This window comes from Salmo salar, chromosome 23 (genome assembly GCF_965601325.2).
Source record: "Salmo salar chromosome 23, fSalSal1, whole genome shotgun sequence".
NCBI classification, from domain to species: Eukaryota; Metazoa; Chordata; class Actinopteri; order Salmoniformes; family Salmonidae; genus Salmo; species Salmo salar.
In genome coordinates this window covers 43,220,666-43,241,195 of record NC_138313.1, presented here as the reverse complement: position 1 = coordinate 43,241,195, position 20,530 = coordinate 43,220,666, and the positions used below count along the sequence as shown (strand labels likewise).

General features: G+C 43.0%; 2 protein-coding genes across 3 annotated transcripts; both read right to left on the bottom strand.

The window, feature by feature from the left end:
* Window positions 1-1,012: 1,012 nt before the first annotated feature.
* LOC106584653 (apoptosis-enhancing nuclease) lies at window positions 1,013-10,276 on the bottom strand. Of its 2 annotated transcripts, none has more exons than XM_014170148.3 (4): window positions 10,068-10,276; window positions 4,231-4,947; window positions 2,897-3,097; window positions 1,013-2,717 (listed from the first exon to the last, which is right to left on the bottom strand). In XM_014170148.3, exons 2-4 carry the CDS (start codon window positions 4,933-4,935, stop codon window positions 2,517-2,519), a joined length of 1,107 nt encoding a protein of 368 aa, XP_014025623.3. In that variant the 5' UTR covers window positions 4,936-4,947; window positions 10,068-10,276; the 3' UTR covers window positions 1,013-2,516. The 2 variants fall into 2 exon arrangements, with proteins under 2 accessions (XP_014025623.3, XP_014025622.3); XM_014170147.3 differs by lacking the exon at window positions 10,068-10,276 and adding an exon at window positions 5,512-5,608.
* A 1,892-nt stretch (window positions 10,277-12,168) lies between these two features.
* On the bottom strand, window positions 12,169-20,293 carry LOC106584651 (protein disulfide-isomerase A3). The gene is made up of 13 exons (XM_014170146.3): window positions 19,982-20,293; window positions 18,360-18,438; window positions 18,058-18,175; window positions 17,841-17,948; window positions 17,585-17,714; window positions 15,674-15,790; window positions 15,265-15,390; window positions 14,803-14,985; window positions 14,022-14,130; window positions 13,646-13,774; window positions 13,483-13,562; window positions 13,307-13,364; window positions 12,169-12,659 (listed from the first exon to the last, which is right to left on the bottom strand). The coding sequence occupies exons 1-13, from the start codon at window positions 20,113-20,115 to the stop codon at window positions 12,549-12,551; spliced, it is 1,482 nt and encodes a 493-aa protein (XP_014025621.1). The 5' UTR covers window positions 20,116-20,293; the 3' UTR covers window positions 12,169-12,548.
* Between the last annotated feature and the right edge of the window lie 237 nt (window positions 20,294-20,530).

Here is a 20,530-nt window from a genome sequence, read left to right as displayed (position 1 = left end):
AGCGATACGGCATCTCATCTGGTTTGTGATTAGTGGGACTATCATTTGTTTTTCAACAGGACTATGAACCAGAACACACCTCCAGGCTGTGTAAGGGCAATTTGACCGAGGAGAGTGATGGAGTGCTGCATCAGATGACCTGGCCTCCACAATCACCTGACCTCAACCCAATTGAGATGGTTTGGGATGAGTTGGACCGCAGAGTGAAGGAAAAGCAGCCAACAAGTGCTCAGCATATGTGGGAACTTGAAGAGAAGCATTAGAAAAGCATTCCTCATTAAGCTGTTTGAGAGAATGCCAAGTGTGCCAAGCTGTTATCAAGGCAAAGGGTGGCTACTTGAAGAATCTCAAATATATTTTGATTTGTTTAACACTTTTTTGGTTACTACATGATTCCATATGTGTTGTTTCATAGTTTTGATGTCTTCACTATTAATCTACAATGTAGAAAATAGTACAAAATTCAGAAAAACCCTTGAATGAGTAGGTGTCCAAACTTGTGACAGGTACTGTAGGTCTGACGAATCATGCTGCAGCATACAGCAAGAATGGGCACTGCAGCACCTGCCCAAGACCAGTCTGCTCGTCCGTTTAACATCAGTGGATATTTGATTTCCCATAGTGACTGCATCTGCAGTCTTGCCTTTCACCTGAACAACCTATAGGGCTTCTAGAGGAAAGCTGATTATATGGAAGACAAGAAGACATACATTTGACATGTCACCAAGGGTTTTGAAACAAAAAGATTGAAACCATTTTTTACGGCTTGCACTCCCACATAGCTGCTTATATTTGAGGGTAAAAACAAAAAACAAGTGGGAGTCAGGAAGTCAGTATTAAATAGGAAACAAAGGCTTGAGACTGGGGACAAAGTATGTGTTCAGATGTGGAACATTTACAATTCTAAATTCAGAAGACGTGTTCGTCGGTCAAGATTCCAAAAGAGAAAATGAAAGAAAAAAAAATAAAAATTAATTGAAGTTTAAGTCCAGTTCAGACAGTGCACAATACATTTAGTAGATTATTTTTATTTGAATATATTGATATTCAATTAGGGCACAGCAGGACCTTCCTGGAGTAGCAGCAGAAAACATCAAGGTGGCAGTATAGTTCACTATTTGGTGATTGAAGTCAAACAACTTTAATAAGTTCAATATACAGCATTTACTCTAAAAGTACAAGAGGTAACATTCTGCTTAACACCCTCTTCAAGGAGGTTGGTGGCACCTTAATTGGGGAGGATGGGCTCGTGGTAATGGCTGGAGTGGAATGGTATCAAATACACATCAAACACATGGTTTCCATGGTTTTGATGCCATTCCAAAGGCTCCATTCCAGCCATTAATATGAGCTGTCCTCCCCTCAACAGCCTCCATTGTTTTGGACTGAGTGTACGTCCAGACAGAACTATGATTTCACCTTGCATAAAACCTAAGTCCAGAACATTGCATGTGGATTTAAAGTTAAATGCCTTTAACAGCAGCATTTTTACTCAAATTCAACATTTCTTTCCACAAAATGAACACAATCGTGTCCGCAACATCATGATTATTCAAATCACAACTTCAAACTCCATGCAAATATTTTCACAACACAATATTCTGTTTGATACTTCCAAACCACGTTTAAAAATAAGTTACGTTTCATATCCGATTAGCACTAGTATCTGCAAGTCAACTTCGACACACACAGGCTGTATCCCAATTATCATCATGCCAACTTCTTAATTCCTTCCCCCTACTTTCCCAGTTCAAATCACCAGGAGATTAACAATTCCTCAAAGCCAATTTCCTAATATATGTATTTACTATAGACAACCTCGTGAAAGGATAAGATGCATAGCTTACATTTTACCAACATATTTCAGTTTCAAGTGCAAAAACCATCAATAACATCCATTTTAGCAAAAGGTGTGCAAGCACCTGCATGTCCGTTGCCCACATTCAAACTGGGAGGAGTTGTTGTGCCTTTGTGGGCATAAAAGTCGACGTGTGCCCGTCCATTTAAATTCCCACGCCAAAATTCATTCAGCTGCAAGTTTGACTGGGGCTGTGTAGGTAGAGCATTGTTAGGCCACTCATTTTGAAAATCAATGGAACCGTACCCATTCTTGACGTTGAACCACTTGACTGTACCCCAGACCTTTGTTGCAATGACCCACTGGTTCTGTATGGTTTGGTACAGCATGGTGCTTGCAATGCCAGGATTGTGGGTTCGATTCCCAGGGCCACTCATAAACAAAAATGTGCGCACTTGACTAAGTCGCTTTGGATAAAAGCATCTGCCGGGCTGAACACTGCAGGCTACACCAAATGGATGAAGAGACAACCCCTCCCAGCTTGGATGATTTGGAATTAATAACCATAGTCAGAAAAACACTGTTACTGACTAAACCATACTGCCAGGCTTGGCAACTTGAATCATTTGACTTATCACCTCCAGCCTTCTCACCGACTGTCCTCCAGCCTTCTCACCGACTGTCCTCCAGCCTTCTCACCGACTGTCCTCCAGCCTTCTCACCGACTGTCCTCAGTCAAGTCCTCTGGCCAGTATTGGTCCTGCATGTAGTGGTTTGAGGTAGTGGGGTCTGGGAGAGTGCCAATGTCCCAGTCCCTCATTCTCTCTCGCATGTCCTGTTCCCACTCCCTCTCCACTAGTTTATACAAGTCCAAAGAAGCCAGAGCATCCTCCACTGAACTGTGGCCCTTTCTTCCAACCTGTTAGGAAAGAGAAAGATCATTGGTCATCATAGAGTCAAACGACAAAGTTTGACACCACCTGACCAACCCAAACACTGTCAAGGCTGTTATGATCTATCCATCTATTCAGATCTCTAACCTGAAGATGCTTTTAAAAATGGTCACCAAAAAACACCGAGACGGCAGGGAGCACTCACCTGGATTTTCCTGTTTAGGAGGCCGTTTGTCAGGATCTTGAGTGAGACGCAGCGCTTTGTGGGGAAGCCAGCCAGTTGTCTGAGCAGACGCGTGCCACTGGTGTCCCTGATCATGTGACCTGGGTGTGTCAAGTCTAAGACCTGGAAGTCGTTATACAGAGCGTGGCCGATCACTACTTTCCCCTCCAGTATTCGTAGTATCTGGACAAGGAAAGCAGACTGGTTAGTATTGGTGTCCATTACTATTGGGGCGGCAGGTAGTCTAGTGGTTAGAGTGTAGAGGTGGCAGGTAGTCTAGTGGTTAGAGTGTAGAGGTGACAGGTAGACTAGTGGTTAGAGTGTAGAGGTGACAGGTAGTCTAGTGGTTAGAGTGTAGAGGTGGCAGGTAGTCTAGTGGTTAGAGTGTAGAGGTGGCAGGTAGCCTAGTGGTTAGAGTGTAGAGGTGACAGGTAGACTAGTGGTTAGAGTGTAGAGGTGACAGGTAGACTAGTGGTTAGAGTGTAGAGGCGACAGGTAGTCTAGTGGTTAGAGTGTAGAGGCGGCAGGTAGTCTAGGGGTTAGAGTGTAGAGGCGGCAGGTAGCCTAGCGGTTAGAGTGTAGAGGTGACAGGTAGCCTAGCGGTTAGAGTGTAGAGGTGACAGGTAGCCTAGCGGTTAGAGTGTAGAGGTGACAGGTAGCCTAGTGGTTAGAGTGTAGAGGTGGCAGGTAGCCTAGTGGTTAGAGTGTAGAGGTGACAGGTAGCCTAGCGGTTAGAGTGTAGAGGTGACAGGTAGCCTAGCGGTTAGATTGTAGAGGCGGCAGGTAGCCTAGTGGTTAGAGTGTAGAGGTGACAGGTAGTCTAGTGGTTAGAGTGTAGAGGTGGCAGGTAGCCTAGCGGTTAGATTGTAGAGGCGGCAGGTAGCCTAGTGGTTAGAGTGTAGAGGTGACAGGTAGCCTAGTGGTCAGAGTGTTGGGCCAGTAACTGAAAGGTTGCTAGATCGAATCCCCGAGCTGACAAGGTAGAAATCTGTAATTCTGCCCCTGAACAAGGCAGTTAACCCACTCTTCATAGGCTGTCATTGTAAATAAGAATGTTCTTAACTGACTTGCCTATTTTAATAACGGTTCAATTTAAATAATTACCAACGAGAGTATGCACACAAAATAACCAAAATTATTCAGCTAAATCATAAATGGCTGCCTTTGCACACATCCTTTCCTTTGAAACCAACAGTTGAAACCTTTGTCCAGTTGGGCTTTCTAGCATACAGACTGCTCTGCTCTTTTCCCACAAAGTAAAGGACTCAAAAGAAGAGTTAATGCCAAAGCCAGGTGGTTATGGTGTCATTGCTCACCTCGGTCCTAGCCTCTGGGAAGGGCAGAGCGTTCTGGAAGTGGTGCCTCTGGATGCCACTCCAACGGGTCCTGTAGTCGGTCACAGGCTGGCACGGACAGATGTACTTATCGTACAGGACGTTGCCATGGTAATCCACCAAGCTACAGCGTGCCAATTCACTAGTGCGCCCACCTAGCCCAGTGCCAACCATCTCACAGTCTATAGCCACCACATTGGTCGGGCACATGTTGTGGCAGGAAGAACGGTGTCCACTAGCTGGTGGGCTGGCCTCAGACAAGAACCCACTGTCCACCTCCCATCGTTCACTCAAAGCAGCCGCAACCAGCTTTTTGCCTACTGAAGTCTGCAGGTTGGCAACCCTGTTGCCCCCAGAAGCAGCTATCAGAGAACCCTGTACAATAGGGGTTACTCCACATTTAGCCGAACTAGTCCATGAGTCTGTGGGTTTTAGGGTGCTACCAACTTCTAGACAGGTGTGCCTCTCAGGTAATTTGTCCAGCGTTTCAATGTTTTCCTCTGTCCCTTTCCTTGGATTGTTGATTTTATTATTTTTTTTATGCTTCTTCCGTGTTTTGGCGTTCTCTACAGTATGGAGGAGCGTGGCTTTCCGGGATAAATATCTATACTTGTAGATCAGTCCCCAATAATTGCGATGGGTTTTACTTCCAATTGAAGTCCCTGCTTCAAACATTGTTCTTGCCATGTAGTATCATATCTGCAACAAAGAAAATGTTGCTAACTCACTAATAAAATATAATTAAAAAAACGCTAAATAGATATGCAAGTAGAGAATCAGCAACTTGTACCTCACATCGTTACTTAAAAGGAAAACACAACAACAAAGCTGGAGTATTTGTTTCATTAGTCCACTGATGATAACAGTCCCAAAATGTTTACACTTCACTGTATTTGGAAAGTTCTACATCTTGAAAACTTGAACGCTGATAAGCAAAAGATTTTGGGACTGTATCAGTGAACGAATGAAACAAATATTAAAAAGATAGTTTGAGTGGTATTTTCCTTTAAGAGTAGACATGCCAAAGATACACGTGTGTTTTACCATGACCCGAACACTAGCAACATCGTATCTGTCATCATAGGCTAAGCTAACGTGCGTGCTCTGACGACGTGTATTCAACGTGGCAAAAATCACATGAACAATCAAAATGCCGTCAAACCATAACCATACGATACATGCTTAGCTAACTTGATAAAGACATTGACTAACAAACGCTTTGCAAACAAATAATATCCTAAAACATTGGTAGCACACCATTACCTCTACTGACATGTGCACCCGTCCGGAACACTCAACAAATGTTAATAACTTGGCACTGATTGGCTCGTACGCTGGTAAATCCCGCCTTTGGGTTCGCGCTCAACTCTGATTGGATTATATAATATACATTTCGTGTATTTCTACCAATCAAAGAAGAATACCAACTCCTGACCCGCTGTCAGTCATTTTACGGAAAAACATCCACGCCAACAAAATGTATTGAAAAACCGCAACAATGTTGCCCTCTACTGGAGAGGAAGAACAGTTAGTTACTTTATCAATAATCCTCCACCATTCAAATCTGATTCAAACCGATTGAAACACTGAGTACGGTTACATGCACACAATAATGCGAATATTGTGGATAGTCAGATTAATATAATAGTTTGATTAAAACGTTTACATGCGTTGCAATTACCTTAACCTTAAATAAATGTTCAATACAAATAAATAAAAAGAAAAACTATTTCCTTAAACCATCCTGTTTAAATGGACACATCTGAAATCAGGCTACCTGATGGCACTCTGATAAATGCAGAACATCGCTAATCAACTTTCTACCACAGCTACAGTACCATCCCAGGATGTGCCATCCCAGGCACCAGGAAGTACCATCCCAGGCACCAGGAAGTACCATCTCAGGCAGTACCATCCCAGGATGTACCATCTCAGGCAGTACCATCCCAGGCAGTACCATATCTGGCACCAGGAAGTACCATCTCAGGCACCAGGAAATACCATGTCAGGCTGTACCATTCCAGGCAGTATCATCTCAGGCTGTACCATCCCAGGCAGTACCATCTCAGGCACCAGGAAGTACCATCTCAGGCTGTACCATGTCAGGCAGTACCATCCCAGGCAGTACCACAAAAAGTGACGTTGGCTGATGAAGAGTATCTCATAGAACAAAACATATAAGATATCCTAAGCCTGTGTTTACCACAGACCTTATTTTCCGCATTTATCCAAAAACCTTTAAGAAAACACGCCCTTCGTTTCCATGTAGGCTTTGTCCTACGAACCATGGCGGGGATAGTGCCTATAAAAGATGCAATTTCTATTTATCTCTATAGTAGTAGGCTCTATGTCCAGGGCATCAAATTAACACCAGCCAAATGCGGGCATATTTAATTATTGGCGGGTAAGAATGTCTAATTTACCAGCCAGGTTGGCGGGTGGTCAACTTGCAGGGCTCTATAGTGCGAGCATCACATTTGCGAATAAAAATGGTCAACAGCCAAAAATGAGCCCATGTGCGAGTTGTGATTTATTGTAGAAAAATGCTGCAGTAGCTGTTTTCAAAGTATTTCTGCTGTGTTGCTTCATTGCTGCTAATTGCACAAATAAATACGAATCCTATATCCCACCTCAGGCAGCAACATCCTCTCATTGTTCTATCTGTGACAACACTGCCTGGCAGGAGAGCTATATGCTCTGAGTGAAGTGCTGATAGATTCATGTTTTGGAGGTGCTGTGCACAGACATAAAAGTTGGTCTTATTTACTCTAAAGTGTACAATGTGAGACTTTGTTTGCGTGTTTCTTGGCTCTTTATATTGTTTTGTCGACAAGCTCGATTGTTTTTCAACGTTAGTTTGAGTCTGCTGCTGCAACTGATAGTGAAGAGATGCCCTAGCAGTCAGATCCCAAATCTCACAGACACACCTCACACGACTGGAGTGGCCCCGTTACCACGGTAACCTCCCGCCCTTAAAGGGGCAGCTGAACATTTTGTCTCATCTAATATTTTTGTTAAAAGACACTGGTCATAAAACACTGGTCATTTCTTGTTTTAGAAACATTACAAAGAATGTACATCTGTTTTTTGTTTTTTGGGGGAACGTAATCTGAGTGGCCTGCCACAGTGGCTGGTGAAACAAAAACTACATTTTTGCCCCTGTCCTGTATTTGTATGAACCAGTGATGAGTCGCTCACCCCCTACTGACCAGGTCAGTTAAGAACAAATTCTTATTTACAATGAAGGCCTGTTTACAGATGGGCTATTTACAGGTGCAGTGATCTGTGAACTGCTCTGACAGCTGGTGCTTGAAGTTAGTGAGGGAAATATGAGTCTCCAGCTTCAGTGATTTTTGCAATTTGTTCCAGTCATTGGCAGCCTAGAACTGGAAGGAAAGGCGGCCAAAGGAGGAATTGGCTTTGGGGGTGACCAGTGAAATATACCTGCTGGAGCGAGTGCTACGGCTGGGTGCTGCTATGGTGACCAGTGAGCTGAGATAACGCGGGGCTTTACCTAGCAAAGACTTATAGATGACCTGGAGCCAGTGGGTTTGTCGACGAATACGAAGCGAGGGCCAGCCAACGAGAACATACAGGTCGCAGTGGTGGGTAGTATACGGGGCTTTGGTGACAAAATGGATGGCACTGTGATAGACTGCATCCAATTTGCTGAGTAGAGCGTTGGAGGCTATTTTGTGAATGACGTCGCCGAAGTCAAGGATCGGTAGGATAGTCAGTTTTACAAGGGTATGTTTGGCAGCATGAGTGAAGGATGCTTTGTTGCGAAATAGGAAGCCAATTCTAGATTTAATTTTGGATTGGAGATGCTTAATGTGAGTCTGGAAGGAGAGTTTACAGTCTAACCAGACACATAGGAATATGTGGACATTTACACAATGCCTAAGTCAGAACCGTCCAGAGTAGTGATGCTGGACTGGCGGGCAGGTGCTGGTAGCGATCGGTTGAAGAGCATGCATTTAGTTTTACTTGCATTTAAGAGCAGTTGGAGGCCACGGAAGGAGAGTTGTATGGCGTTGAAGCTCGTCTGGAGGGTAGTTAACACAGTGTCCAAAGAAGGGCCAGAAGAATACAGAATGGTGTCGTCTGCGTAGAGGTGGATCAGAGAATCACCAGCAGAATGTGGCCACTGACAGAGTCGAAAGTCTTAGCCAGCTCTATGAATACAGCTGCACAGTATTGTCTCTTATCGATGGCGGTTATAATATCGTTTAGGACCTTGAGCGTGGCTGAGGGGCACCCATGACCAGCTCGGAAACCAGATTGCATAGCGGAGAATGTACGGTGGGATTCGAAGTGGTCGGTAATCTGTTTGTTAAATTGGTTTTCGAAGACCTTAGAAAGGCAGGGTAGGATAGATATAGGTCTGTAACAGTTTGGGTTTAGAGTGTCTCCCTCTTTGAAGAGGGGGATGACCGCGGCAGCTTTCCAATCTTTGGGGATCTCAGACGATACAAAAGAGAGGTTGAACAGGCTAGTAATAGGGGTTGCATCAATTTCGGCAGGTCATTTTAGAAAGAGAGTGTCCAGATTGTCTAGGCCTGCTGATTTGTAGGGGTCCAGATTTTGCAGCTCTTTCAGCACATCAGCTGTATGGATTTGGGTGAAGGAGAAATGGGGAAGGCTTGGGAAAGTTGCTATGGGGGGTGCAGGGCTGTTGACCAGGGTAGGGGTGGCCAGGTGGAAAGCATGGCTAGCCGTAGAAAAATGCTTATTGAAATTCTCAATTATCGTGGATTTATCAGTGGGGACAGTGTTTCCTAGCCTCAGTGCAGTGGGCAGCTGCTCTTATTCTCCATGGACTTTAGTGTCCCAGAACTTTTTGGAGTTTGTGCTGCAGGATGCAAATTTCTGATTGAAAAAGCTAGCCTTTGCTTTCCTAACTGATGTGTATATTGGTTCCTAACTTCCCTGAAAAGTTGCATGGGGGTTGTACCTGGTAGGTTCATTATTGATAATTTGTGTGAGAATGAGGGCATCAAGCTTAGATTGTAGGATGGCCGGGGTGTTAAGCATGTCCCAGTTTAGGTCACCTAACAGCACAGCTCTGAAGATAGATGGGGGGCAATCAATTCACATATAGTGTCCAGGGCACAGCTGGGGGCAGAAGGTGGTCTACAGCAAGCGGCAATGGTGAGAGTCTTGTTTCTGGAAAGGTGGATTTTTAAAGTAGAAGCTCAAATTGTTTGGGCACAGACCTGGATAGTAAGACAGAACTCTGCAGGCTATGGTAAAGAATGTCTAGCCGCTCGAGAGCGCCCTTACCTGCCGATCTATAAATGATGTCTCCGTAATCTAGCATGGGTAGGATGGTTATCTGAATCAGGGTTAGTTTGGCAGCTGGGGTGAAAGAGGAGCGATCACGGTAGAGGAAACCAACTCTCGATTTAACTTTAGCCTGCAGATTTGATATGTACCAGACATGGGGAGACAACCAGTGCAGACGGTAAACGGATCGCCAGGTGGAATCCAAGCAGCAGTGCAGCAGGCAACGGGAGTAGGTGTCACCCACTTGGGAGAAGCTTTTATTTCTGGAGGCAGATTTCTTGTAGAAAATGCCAGTCTCTGAACAGCAGGAGGGAGCTTCAAGGCCGCTGGGTTTGGGTGGGGTAGACTGCTGTTTGTTGGGCTCAAAGGCTTCGACACCTCTCGCTTCACATCAGTGCTAATTGAAGTTGTATCTCTTTGCCCAAGCAAGATTGGTAGCTTTCAGTCCTTATAAAGTAAAATATATCATTGTAATGTATTTTTCTTCTTGGCATTTGAAAGTAAAAAATAGCTTCAGACTAAGCATTACTCACTCAGTTCCAGGTTGGATGGTGTTTTCAGGTTTCTGTTTGTTTCCCAGAACATTTGCTGTATAGTTTGGGAATAATCCTTGGGTGTAAGAAGCATTCCAGGTAATATCGTCCAAAATCAGGTTGTAGGTTTGGAGTTTTGATTTGGAGTGAAGGTTATGTTGTTTAGTTAAATCCTTTGACGTATTGTTGATTTCTCCATTTTTAATTTAACAAAAATGCACTGGATTTGTTGAAAAGTGATACTAAATTTACTGAGTGTACAAAATATTAAGAACACCTTCCTAATATTGAGTGCACCTACTACCCCGTTCATAGGCACTGAAATATTTTGTCTTGCCCATTCACCCTCTGACACACGTCTCAAGGCTTAAAAATCCTTCTTTAACCTGTCTCCTCACCTTCATCTACACTGATTAAAGTGGATTTAACAAGTGACATCAATAAGGGATCATAGTTTTCACCTGGATTCACCAGGTCAGTCTGTCATGGAAACAGCAGGTGTCTATGTCTTGTACACTAAGTGTATATCATGCAAATTTTGACAAGGTGGAAGATATATACTGAATTTATACTGTTTTTCACATATTTGTTCATTGGTTTATTAATATGTTGATGCCTTTGATTAAGAGTAAAAATATAAACTTGTTTTACTCCATTGTTTGTAAACAATATAATTGTACAAATAAATTGTTGGTTGCATAAATAATGATTAAATGTTACATGAAATGTAAATATGAAATAGCAAAACCGAATGAAAACCCCTTTGTTAATAAGTATTGGCATTAATTCACTTAACGAGGCATGGAATAATAAATGTATTTTAGATGTTTGAAATAGCAGTAGGTGATTTGAGTCATGCTTCTTCAGTAGTGAAATAAATACAATTAGCTCTTGAATGTTGTAAAAAAAAAAATTGTTTCTAAATACTGGAGGGATGTATGATGGTTAATAAAATTGTTCATAGACCAATTTTTGATACTGTGTCCATGAGTATGCAAGCACGTTTGAGCTCCCAAGTGGCGCATCGGTCTAAGGCACTGCATCTCAGTGCTTGAGGTATCACTACAGACCCTGGTTCAATTCCAGGCTGTATCGATCCCAGTCCCATAGGGCAGCGCACGTCGTCCAGGTTAGGGTTTGGCTGGTGTAGGCCGTCATGGTAAATAAGAATGTGTTCTTAAATGACTTGCCTAGTTGAATAAAGGTTAAATAAAATGTTCACATTACATTTAAGTCATTTCACCTTTTAAATCAGAACCAAATGTAGATGTCGGGCATAGTCATCTTTTCAACAACTTTTTCCTAGGTGGGAAAACCCAGGGTCAGGTAATCATGGCTGGATCAATTCCATTTTGACTTCCAGAAAATCAGTTGTGAAATTTAGGGTGTTTTGTCTGTCTTGCCAGTGTCTCTTCCCTGCACCACCATTCACTTCATTAGGGATTGTCAGTGGTCACAGCAGAATTTCACACCTCTGCTCTGGGATCAATGAAATTATACAGCAACATCTACAAAGTGTAAACTATTCACTTGCTTTGAACTGCAAGGCAGTATTCACAAGAGGAAAATAAACCATGACTTTACTTTAGTACAAAGACAGAGCACATTGGCGTCTGGAAGTGGCCTCTTTACAATCAATGCCAGTTTCCTGGAAACAAGCCTATAGCAGGACAAAAACATCCTTTCGGTAGCTCTGTTGAGCATGCATTTCAGTCCAGGAGTAAGCTCACTGTGTCCAGGAAACTGTCCCGTTAAAAGTGCAACACACTACATTTATAGAATGGGTCCTGTGTTACTTAATTTATCCTTTAATTAGGCAAGTCAGTTAAATTCGTATTTACAATGACAGCCTACCCCGGCCAAACCCTAACGACGCCGGGACAATTGTGTGCCGCCCTATGCGACTCCCAATTACTGCCGGTTGTGATACAGCCTGGAATCGAACCAGGGCCTTTAGTGTCGCCTCTAGCAGAGATGCAGTGCCTTAGACCGATGCACCAATCATGAAGAATATGGTTTCTTTAGATCACAACCCCTCCCCCTCAACAATCCTCAAGGAATTCAGAAACGAGCCGCAATTCATAAATTCAAACAAAACATATTGGTTTTGTGGGCCTTTTTATTTCACAATCCTTTCAAATGTACAAAAACAAAGACGTGGTACAAAATAAAAGGAATTCACCATAACTCCCCTCTTCCAGAAATAATAAACGAATAGATGACTGGAAATTGGTATTGTACCAAAGTGCATCAGAGGTACAGACAGACCAGGGGAAATAATCTCAATTTCATTGAGACAAAAAAAAAAAAAAAAAAAATTCAGGCAGGCCCTGGACACCACCGCCACTTTCCACAGTGTTCGCAGAGCGGCAGGACCCTCATCTCAACTGGGCTCAGAGCATTCTGTAGTTCACTAAAGATTGGAATATAATTTAGTTGTCAGTGTTTTCCCTCCTCGGAATGTTGGCTCCAGTTGAGCTTTTATAGCTCGTTCTTCTTCTTCTTCTTGGACGTCTCCTCTTCCTGAGCCACCAGGGGGTTGGTGGCCTCCTTCTTCAGGTAGGAGATGAAGTCACTGACCTCGCGACCTCCCTGAAAAAAAAAAAAACATCGACAAGCCAGGTTAGCTGCAGCATCAATGTGACACAATAAGTCCTACATGTGAGTGAGAGTATCCTTGGAATCTTCTATGAGCAAGAAAATTATAACACATGCATTTATAAATAATTTTTACAACTAAACCAAGCTAGACCAAAGCAGTTGTTTCAAATGGGAACAAATGAGTTGTAGTTGGGAGAACAAGCAGCAGCTAGCGAGATCCTATTTGCGTATTCTACTCTACATTTGCATATTTCTGTTAGAGAACGCCTACTCTGTGAAGAGCATGTGTGCAATAACTCAATTTGCCTTTTCACTCCTAAACAATTACATTTTTTTGTTTTGTTTCTTTACTTTGGCAAAGAGTGAAGTCTACAAAAAATATTAAATAAAAACTTAGTCCACCCTGTTTATAGCAGATTCTAGTTTTGGGAACAGAAAAAAACAGTATTGAGATCCAACGTTGTTTCACCGATGAGAAAATGAGCAGAGCGTCAACCAAGATCCATCTGGTTCCATCTTCTCCCACCGGCAACCAATGGGCTTCCTTACGTCACCAAGCGGATGGTTCACATTTATACATCCTGTGAAATATCTGGGTCATTGTTCTATCTGGGGTTGTGTGTATACTCGGGACAAACCTCGTATTTCTTCGGGCTCATTTTCTGTCCAGCTGGAGCGAAGAAGATGGTGGGGAATCTGAAACAGGGAAATTAAAAGCATGATGATGATTAGGGTGCAACAGACATGACATGTACAGCGCCTGCACGTCAAACACTTCCTAAATAGTTAGGACTGTTGGAGATGTATCACTCACCCTCTGACTTCGTATTGGGATGGTACGTCATTGGCTGTAGCGTCCATCTTTGCGATAACAATGTTGGGATCACTGGACAGCTGCGAGGTAGAAGGGGGGGGTTAGTTTCACATGCCAATGTAGAACGGCCATAATCACATCATTTCAAGTCAGTAGCCCTTACCTTCTCTCCCAGCTCTTTCCACTTGGGCTCCAGGCTCTTGCAGTGGCCACACCAGGGGGCGTAGAACTCAATCAGCACGTCCTTGTCCTCCTCGTTCACAATGGCGTCAAAGTTCTCAGCCACCACAGTCTGGAGGACAACAAAGGATGGAAAGGGTTGACCTTGGTGAGAATTGTTTACACATAAACCTTGAAAGAACCCATGCCTCTTCATGGAGTAAAACAGGGACATCTGTCAGACAGCGCAACACAAACATAGATCCTCCCCCAACACACTGCTCCAATTGGAAACCATGGAGTTGCTGCTTCGATTACACATTTTGTCCGATTTGAGAGGACACAAAAGCTTGCAACGCCCGTCTCATGCGCCGACTCACCTTGACTGGGCCGTCGTTGTTCTCAGGGATGGGCTCAGACTTGAGGTAACGCTTCAGCTTGCCGTCGAAGTAGTCCTGCAGGAAACGCTCCAGGGCCTTGCCGTCACGCCTGTGTAAAAACCCAAGACATTGTACTGAATCAGTAGAGAAATAAAAACCAGACACAGGAAGTTTCTACCTCTAGGAGGGTACCATGACCCGTTAGAGCTGCTATATTCAGTGGAAAGTGTACATTTAACTTGCTGGTACTAAGACATTACATGTGTATCAATTTTTGTCTGCTTCTAAACTGTGGTCTTGGCTGATAAACTCTGCAACAAAGGATAAAATGTCAAACTTGGCGACAAAGCCCCAGGTTTAACATTTTTCAAGGGATGCTTGAAAGTCTTACTTGAGTTCTATGGCAGATTAGACTGAGTGAGAGCACACGCACAACAGTAAGTAAATTGGGGCGGCAGGTAGCCTAGTGGTTAGAGCGTTGGACTTGTAACCGAAAGGTTGCAAGATCGAATCCCTGAGCTGACAAGGTAAACATCTGTCGTTCTGTCCCTGAACAAGGCAGTTAACCCACTGTTCCTAGGCCGTCATTGAAAATAAGAATTTGTTCTTAACTGACTTGCCTGAAAAAGAAAAAAAAATGCCCTAGTTAAATAACAGGAAGCACTTGTATGATCAATAAACTGTTAACCAGTAAATTATCAACCAATGTCCATCACCCTATCCTAAGGGATACCATGTCCCAAGTGCCATTTGGAGTTACGTGGTGATGAGTGACACTTACGAGAACTCCTCGGTCATGACGTATTTGTCTCCCTTGGCGGTGCGGATACCGACCACAGGCAGCTCCCCGGAGCTGGCATCCAGGCCCATCTCAGCGATGTCTTGGCTAAAGCTGTTCTTGCTGGCCACGGCAAAGTTCAGCTTGTTCCCCTGATCCAGGAAACCCTTGGCCACCTTCATTACCCTATAGACAGTGAGAGTGAGTTGGGTTCATGTATATAACAACGAGTTGGAACATTTATCATGCATCCCAAATAGGCCACTGAAACGCAAATCTGTTCCAAATCTCCATTGAACATGCTTTACCATCTGCGTCTAGGAAACCAGCCTTCAGAGTACACAAAATGAGGTAGAAGTTGAGTCTTGGGACTGACAGCTGGAGAGATTCCACTTTAACAAAACATAGCACACGAGACAAAAGGGTTCCCTCCTGGGAATAAGTGTTATTTATTAGGGACCCTACCGGTTCCTCCAGTAGTTGGAGCCCTTGGGGTTCTTCTCGTAGTCCACATCATAGTAGGCTACCAGCAGATCCTTGCCCTTCATTTGGTCCTTGTTGTCGTCAGTCATGTGGGGGCACATTCCAAAGCTGACGGGGAAAGAGAAAAACAGTGTAAGAGGTACAACTTGTTTCATAAATGTCAGCATGCAAAACGCAGTAGACTAGAGGTACAACTTGTCAAGAAAAAAACACCACCCCCTGATTCTAGACCGTGGGATTGAAAAGAGAGGGAAAAAGCCTGCTCTTGACAGAGAAACTGGTCTTAACTGGTCCATGTGTCTCCCAAGAATTAATTCAATAAGAATCCCTTCAAATCTGCCTAAATGGTTCATCAGTGCCAAAAGGGAGAAAATATTGAGGTAAAACTCACATGTTGTCCTGGATGAACTGCTTGATCTTGGCGTTGGTGAATGTGTCCTCGCTGAACTTGACACTGCCCTCTTCAAATTTGTTGTTGAGGCGTGATGGACGGAACAGAATGATTCCCCTGCAATAAAACACAACACAAGATACTGGCGTCAGATAACACATCAAACAAGAAAACGCAAACATAATGAGCATTATTAAACAGGGACGCAAACTGGTGAGGGTCCAAAAAGATGACACTTCATTTTTGCACTGAAACATGCAAAATAAATGCAGGTTTTAACTAATTAAACAACAAAAGATTATAATCTACATGATCAGTCTCTGTGTGTAAAATAAAAAGTGGTTCATGTGAACTGAACTCAAAGCTAAAAAAAATCCAATAGTATTTGTTGCCTAGACTTTACTGCAAATGACACTCAAGGCTTGAGAAAAAAAACAATACACTAATATTGCAGTTACCATGACAGCCTTTATAATAGAACGCTTGTGACCACACACACACCCTAAATATTGCACTTGTGAATTTTTTTAAATCTTAAAGTAGAAATAGAATTGCTATTATAGTGGCCACTATAGTAGACATCTATCAAGTGCACAAGGCTACATGTGTGCAAAATTAAAGTTCAGAGTATAAAATGAAATAACCACCCCCTCACACACACACAAAAGTAATACCTGTGTGCTACACTGCACGTTATTACACTGTACACTGTCTGCCTGTGGGCATCTGTTCTACAATGTGCCAGCAGAGCATGATACCCTTTGTTGGCATAATTGATCTATTTCAGGCAGAGAGTACACCTGGCATACCTCTTTATTCACTGTATTGAAAGAGGGAAAGTGTGGTGTTCCTTTCACCTCTATTGACATCCAGCATAAGCCAGGCCCAGCTCCAGCTACACTTGATCCCTGAATCCACTTGTTTAACAAGCAACACCTCATTTTCACCTAATTCTCTCATTATGAAAATTAGCCACATACTGTAGGGGGAAAACATTAGATCACAGATAGTAGTTAACATTTCACACAGATTACCAGGGTCCAGTAAGCAGCTAGCGCGTTATAACTTGAGGAACGGCAAGGAGTCGTATACCAGTTAATACTATAGCGAATTGGTTAGGTTACTAACGTTAGCTCATCTGATGTTGTAACGTTAGCTAGCTAGCTGTCTGACTTCATTAGCCAGCTAATTTTCAAACAATAGACTCAATTATTTGATCAGCTAAGTTAGCTAATGTTGCTCAACATTTATCTGGCTAGCTTATGGAGAATTCGATCCAGCTAACAAGATACTTAATGCTAATACTTGTTCCACCACTCTTTCTCCCTCATCTCAAACTTTCCAAATGCCAGTTGTTTTTCAGTTACAGCGCATGAAGAAAGTTTCATCACCTTCATTCACCCCAGTCTCCGTGGTCAGGCTTCTCACCTACCTCTTCGTTATCGTTCAGAGGATGCGCTGCTGTAAATTAACTGGCAAACTGCCTTTGCACCCTACTGTTGTCTTTCCAGAGCGCGCGCTGATTCTGTAACTAGCAAATTGGTTGTCTCTTCAGTTGCATGCTGCATTCTGTTATGTGAACGATTGGCTGAGCCTTGGATACAGCAAGTATTGCTCCAAATGTGCATCACTCGTTCGCTTACAGCCAAGAGTGAGCCAAAAGCCCCCCCCCCCCTAAACTTCTCATCAGATTTACACGATTCACATACGTCACCTATTTTGGATTCAAAACAGCAAATTTCACCAACAGGTGACTAGTTTGTGTCCCTGATTAAAGTGACAGTTCACTTAAAATACAAGTTAATGTGATTTTCCACTTACCTTACACCTACAGTGAAGAAATCATGTTTGTATTTTGAGTGAACCATCCCTTTACAGGGATGAAGAAGCCAGTAATCAGAGAACACTCACTCTCCCTCTACGCTGTGTTTCTGGAGAAGCTCCTCTGAGTTGGTGTGTGCAAAGCGGAAGGACTCTCGGAGGGCACTGGCCGACTTCAGGAACTCTGCTTTGGCTGGGCTTCCATCGTCGGCAAAGAAACCTGGACACGACAGACACAGGAAACACAGCATACAGTCACATATCAGACGACAAAGGCAAAACGTAGACATTTTAGTCATTTGGTATTCTTTATTCATGCAGAACTCAACTTTAAGGCAAAACCTACCCACAACACTTGCGTCACGGTCTCCGACATACTTTGTGAAATCTGCCTCGGTCTTGAGCTCCACGGAAGCTGGGCCGGCCTGCTTTTTAAGATGGCTGACAATTCCATCTGACAGAGAAACCATTGAAATACAGGGTCAAAAACATGCAATAGGTGGATGCCAGGCAGTGACTCAGCCCATCAGGACAAGAAGACATTGAATGTTAAGGCTAAATACCTGCAGTTCTGGGTCCATCGTAGGGACCAGCATCCTCTCCGTCTCTGAAGATCTTCAGTGTTGGGTAACCGCTGACTCCGTATTTCTGGCATACATTGTTGTGGACCGTGCAGTCGACCTAAAGCAAGATGTCAGGTGGCCATTACTTAGTGTGACCAAGGGCACAAACTGTGCAACTAGCTCAGTTTATAGAAACCTTATGGACGTGGCTGTCTTTACATGAGTGTAAATGAGTGTATTACACACACAACCTTTTCAGACCAAAAGGTCAAAATGTAAGGTGCATTAAGTGACTGAAGTACCTTGGCCAATCCGACGATGCCTTTCAGACGTGTGGCTGCCACCTCATACTCCGGAGCTAGTTTTTTACAGTGGCCACACCTACAGGACAAACAAGTGTGGTAAACTGATATCTGTAAAACAATAAAATCTTGGCCCTTATGTTGCCTTCCCAGGCAGTGAAGCCTTCAGGAGCTTAGCTTGAAATCTAGAGGAGTGGGAGTTAAAAGCAGGTGGAATTTGACACCACTGTGACAGATCAAATTGATGTGTAAATGGAAAAAGGAAATCCACATATTGCTTGAAAAATACAAACCTGAATGAAGATATCAAATCTGATCAACCATCTTGAAAAGGATAGATTGCTCTGATTATCTGAGGAAGCCCTGCTCAAGTTTGACAGCATTGTTGAACTATGTAAAGGTTTTGGGGACCAATCGGGAGTAGCCACCCAAGCTTCACTGGCCAATCATAAGGTTACAACTAAACAAATATTGTCAATGAGGTATAGAACCTAGCAGGGTCATAGCCAGAAGAGATCCAGCATTTGCCAAATTAACAGATTTGACAGGTTAGAAAAGCTTATGCAGCAGGTTAGGAGAATTAGGTTAAGGTTAGGACTAGCTTTAAATAAAATGCAAAAAAATATATATTTTGACAAACGCTGGATCCTTCTAGCAATGACCACGTAGCAGGCGTAAAAAAAGAAACGCCTGAGCAGAAGCCACATTTAGTTTAGTTGTATCCTTGAAATCCGGATGCATCAGAAGTGTGGCAACTCTGCTAAGGGTGGATCGTCACTCGTCATTACAGCCACAGTCATAATTATGGCTAAACCCCGCCCATTTCTATAATTTATCTTTTTAAAATCTGATCATAAACCTAACCCTACGTGTTTTGATTTCATCCATTTTTAAGATGGCCAATTTTTACTTTGTGGCTGCGTTAACTAGTGACAACCCAAAATAGAGGGTTACAACAGTGGCAGGCCAAGCGCCCGACGTCCTTATTGTTAACTTCATTTGTACGGTCATTTCCAATAGTAATAGCTAGTAATTTAGCCTTAAGGCCAAGTCTGAGTGGTAGACAAGATAACTTAGTAAACTAATGATCAAATAAACTACGAATTAGGCCATTTATTATTAAACATGAAACGTTCTGGATAGCCAGGCTCAACTAGTTAGCCATCTAGTTAGCCAACAAACCAGCAATGTCCAGACACCTAACTTAACTAGTTAGCGAACACATGTAATAACGCGTAGCAAAGTGCATTTAACAAATGGGAGCAGAAAAGAGTCACGGGGCTAGGCTGTGGCAAATTAGATAGCTCATAACAAGTTAGGAAGTGCATGGCTAACCATTATCAGCTAGGTAGCAGTACCTAGCTAACTAGATGCACAGTTGGGGGAAACAATTTGCTAACGTTAATACACGTTTATATACACACACATCCTCAAAAGGAGCATTAACCTTTTGGACAAGCCAATGTTATTCCTCTTGTGTGAGTAACTGAACAGTACAAACAAAGTAACGATAGTCAACTAGCTAACTGCGTCTGTTCACTGGAGATAAAAATTGTAACCATTTAGCTTCAGTATGTAGCTAACCTAGCCTGTAGCTAGCTATGCGTTTCTGTATAACTTACCACGGAGCGAAAAATTCCACGAGAATCATCCCGTGGTCTCCAATTTTACTGTCAAAATCGTCATCCGTGAATTCAATCACATCACTCGCCAGGGCAGCCCCGGCGAGAACAACAAAGAAAAACAATTTCAACATTGTAAAACGCGCCAACGTCTTCAATCCTGCAACAACAACAACAAAAAATTGGAGCAATTTGAAATGTAAAGCTTGTTTTTAATGGGAAAACCTCCTAATGTACAAAGGCTTTCTCGCTAGGCCCAATGTGGGAGGCACTGTTCGAAAGAGAAAGGGTCAGTGGAGAGGATGTGTATTACCGGGGCTTCTCAAAGTAACCCAAGTGTGGCATCTTACCATTGGAGTTTTGAACAGCGTCATACTGTCTTAATCAGCCAATAAGAGTCCGGCACACATTATTTCTTTGTTCACGACCAATCTCCATTCATCTCCTTGGCTTTATCGTCATTAATTATATTGAAGAGAAAAAAAAAATCATACTGATATTGATCACTTAGCTCAATTCATCAAAATACAGTAAAACAAACGTTATTTG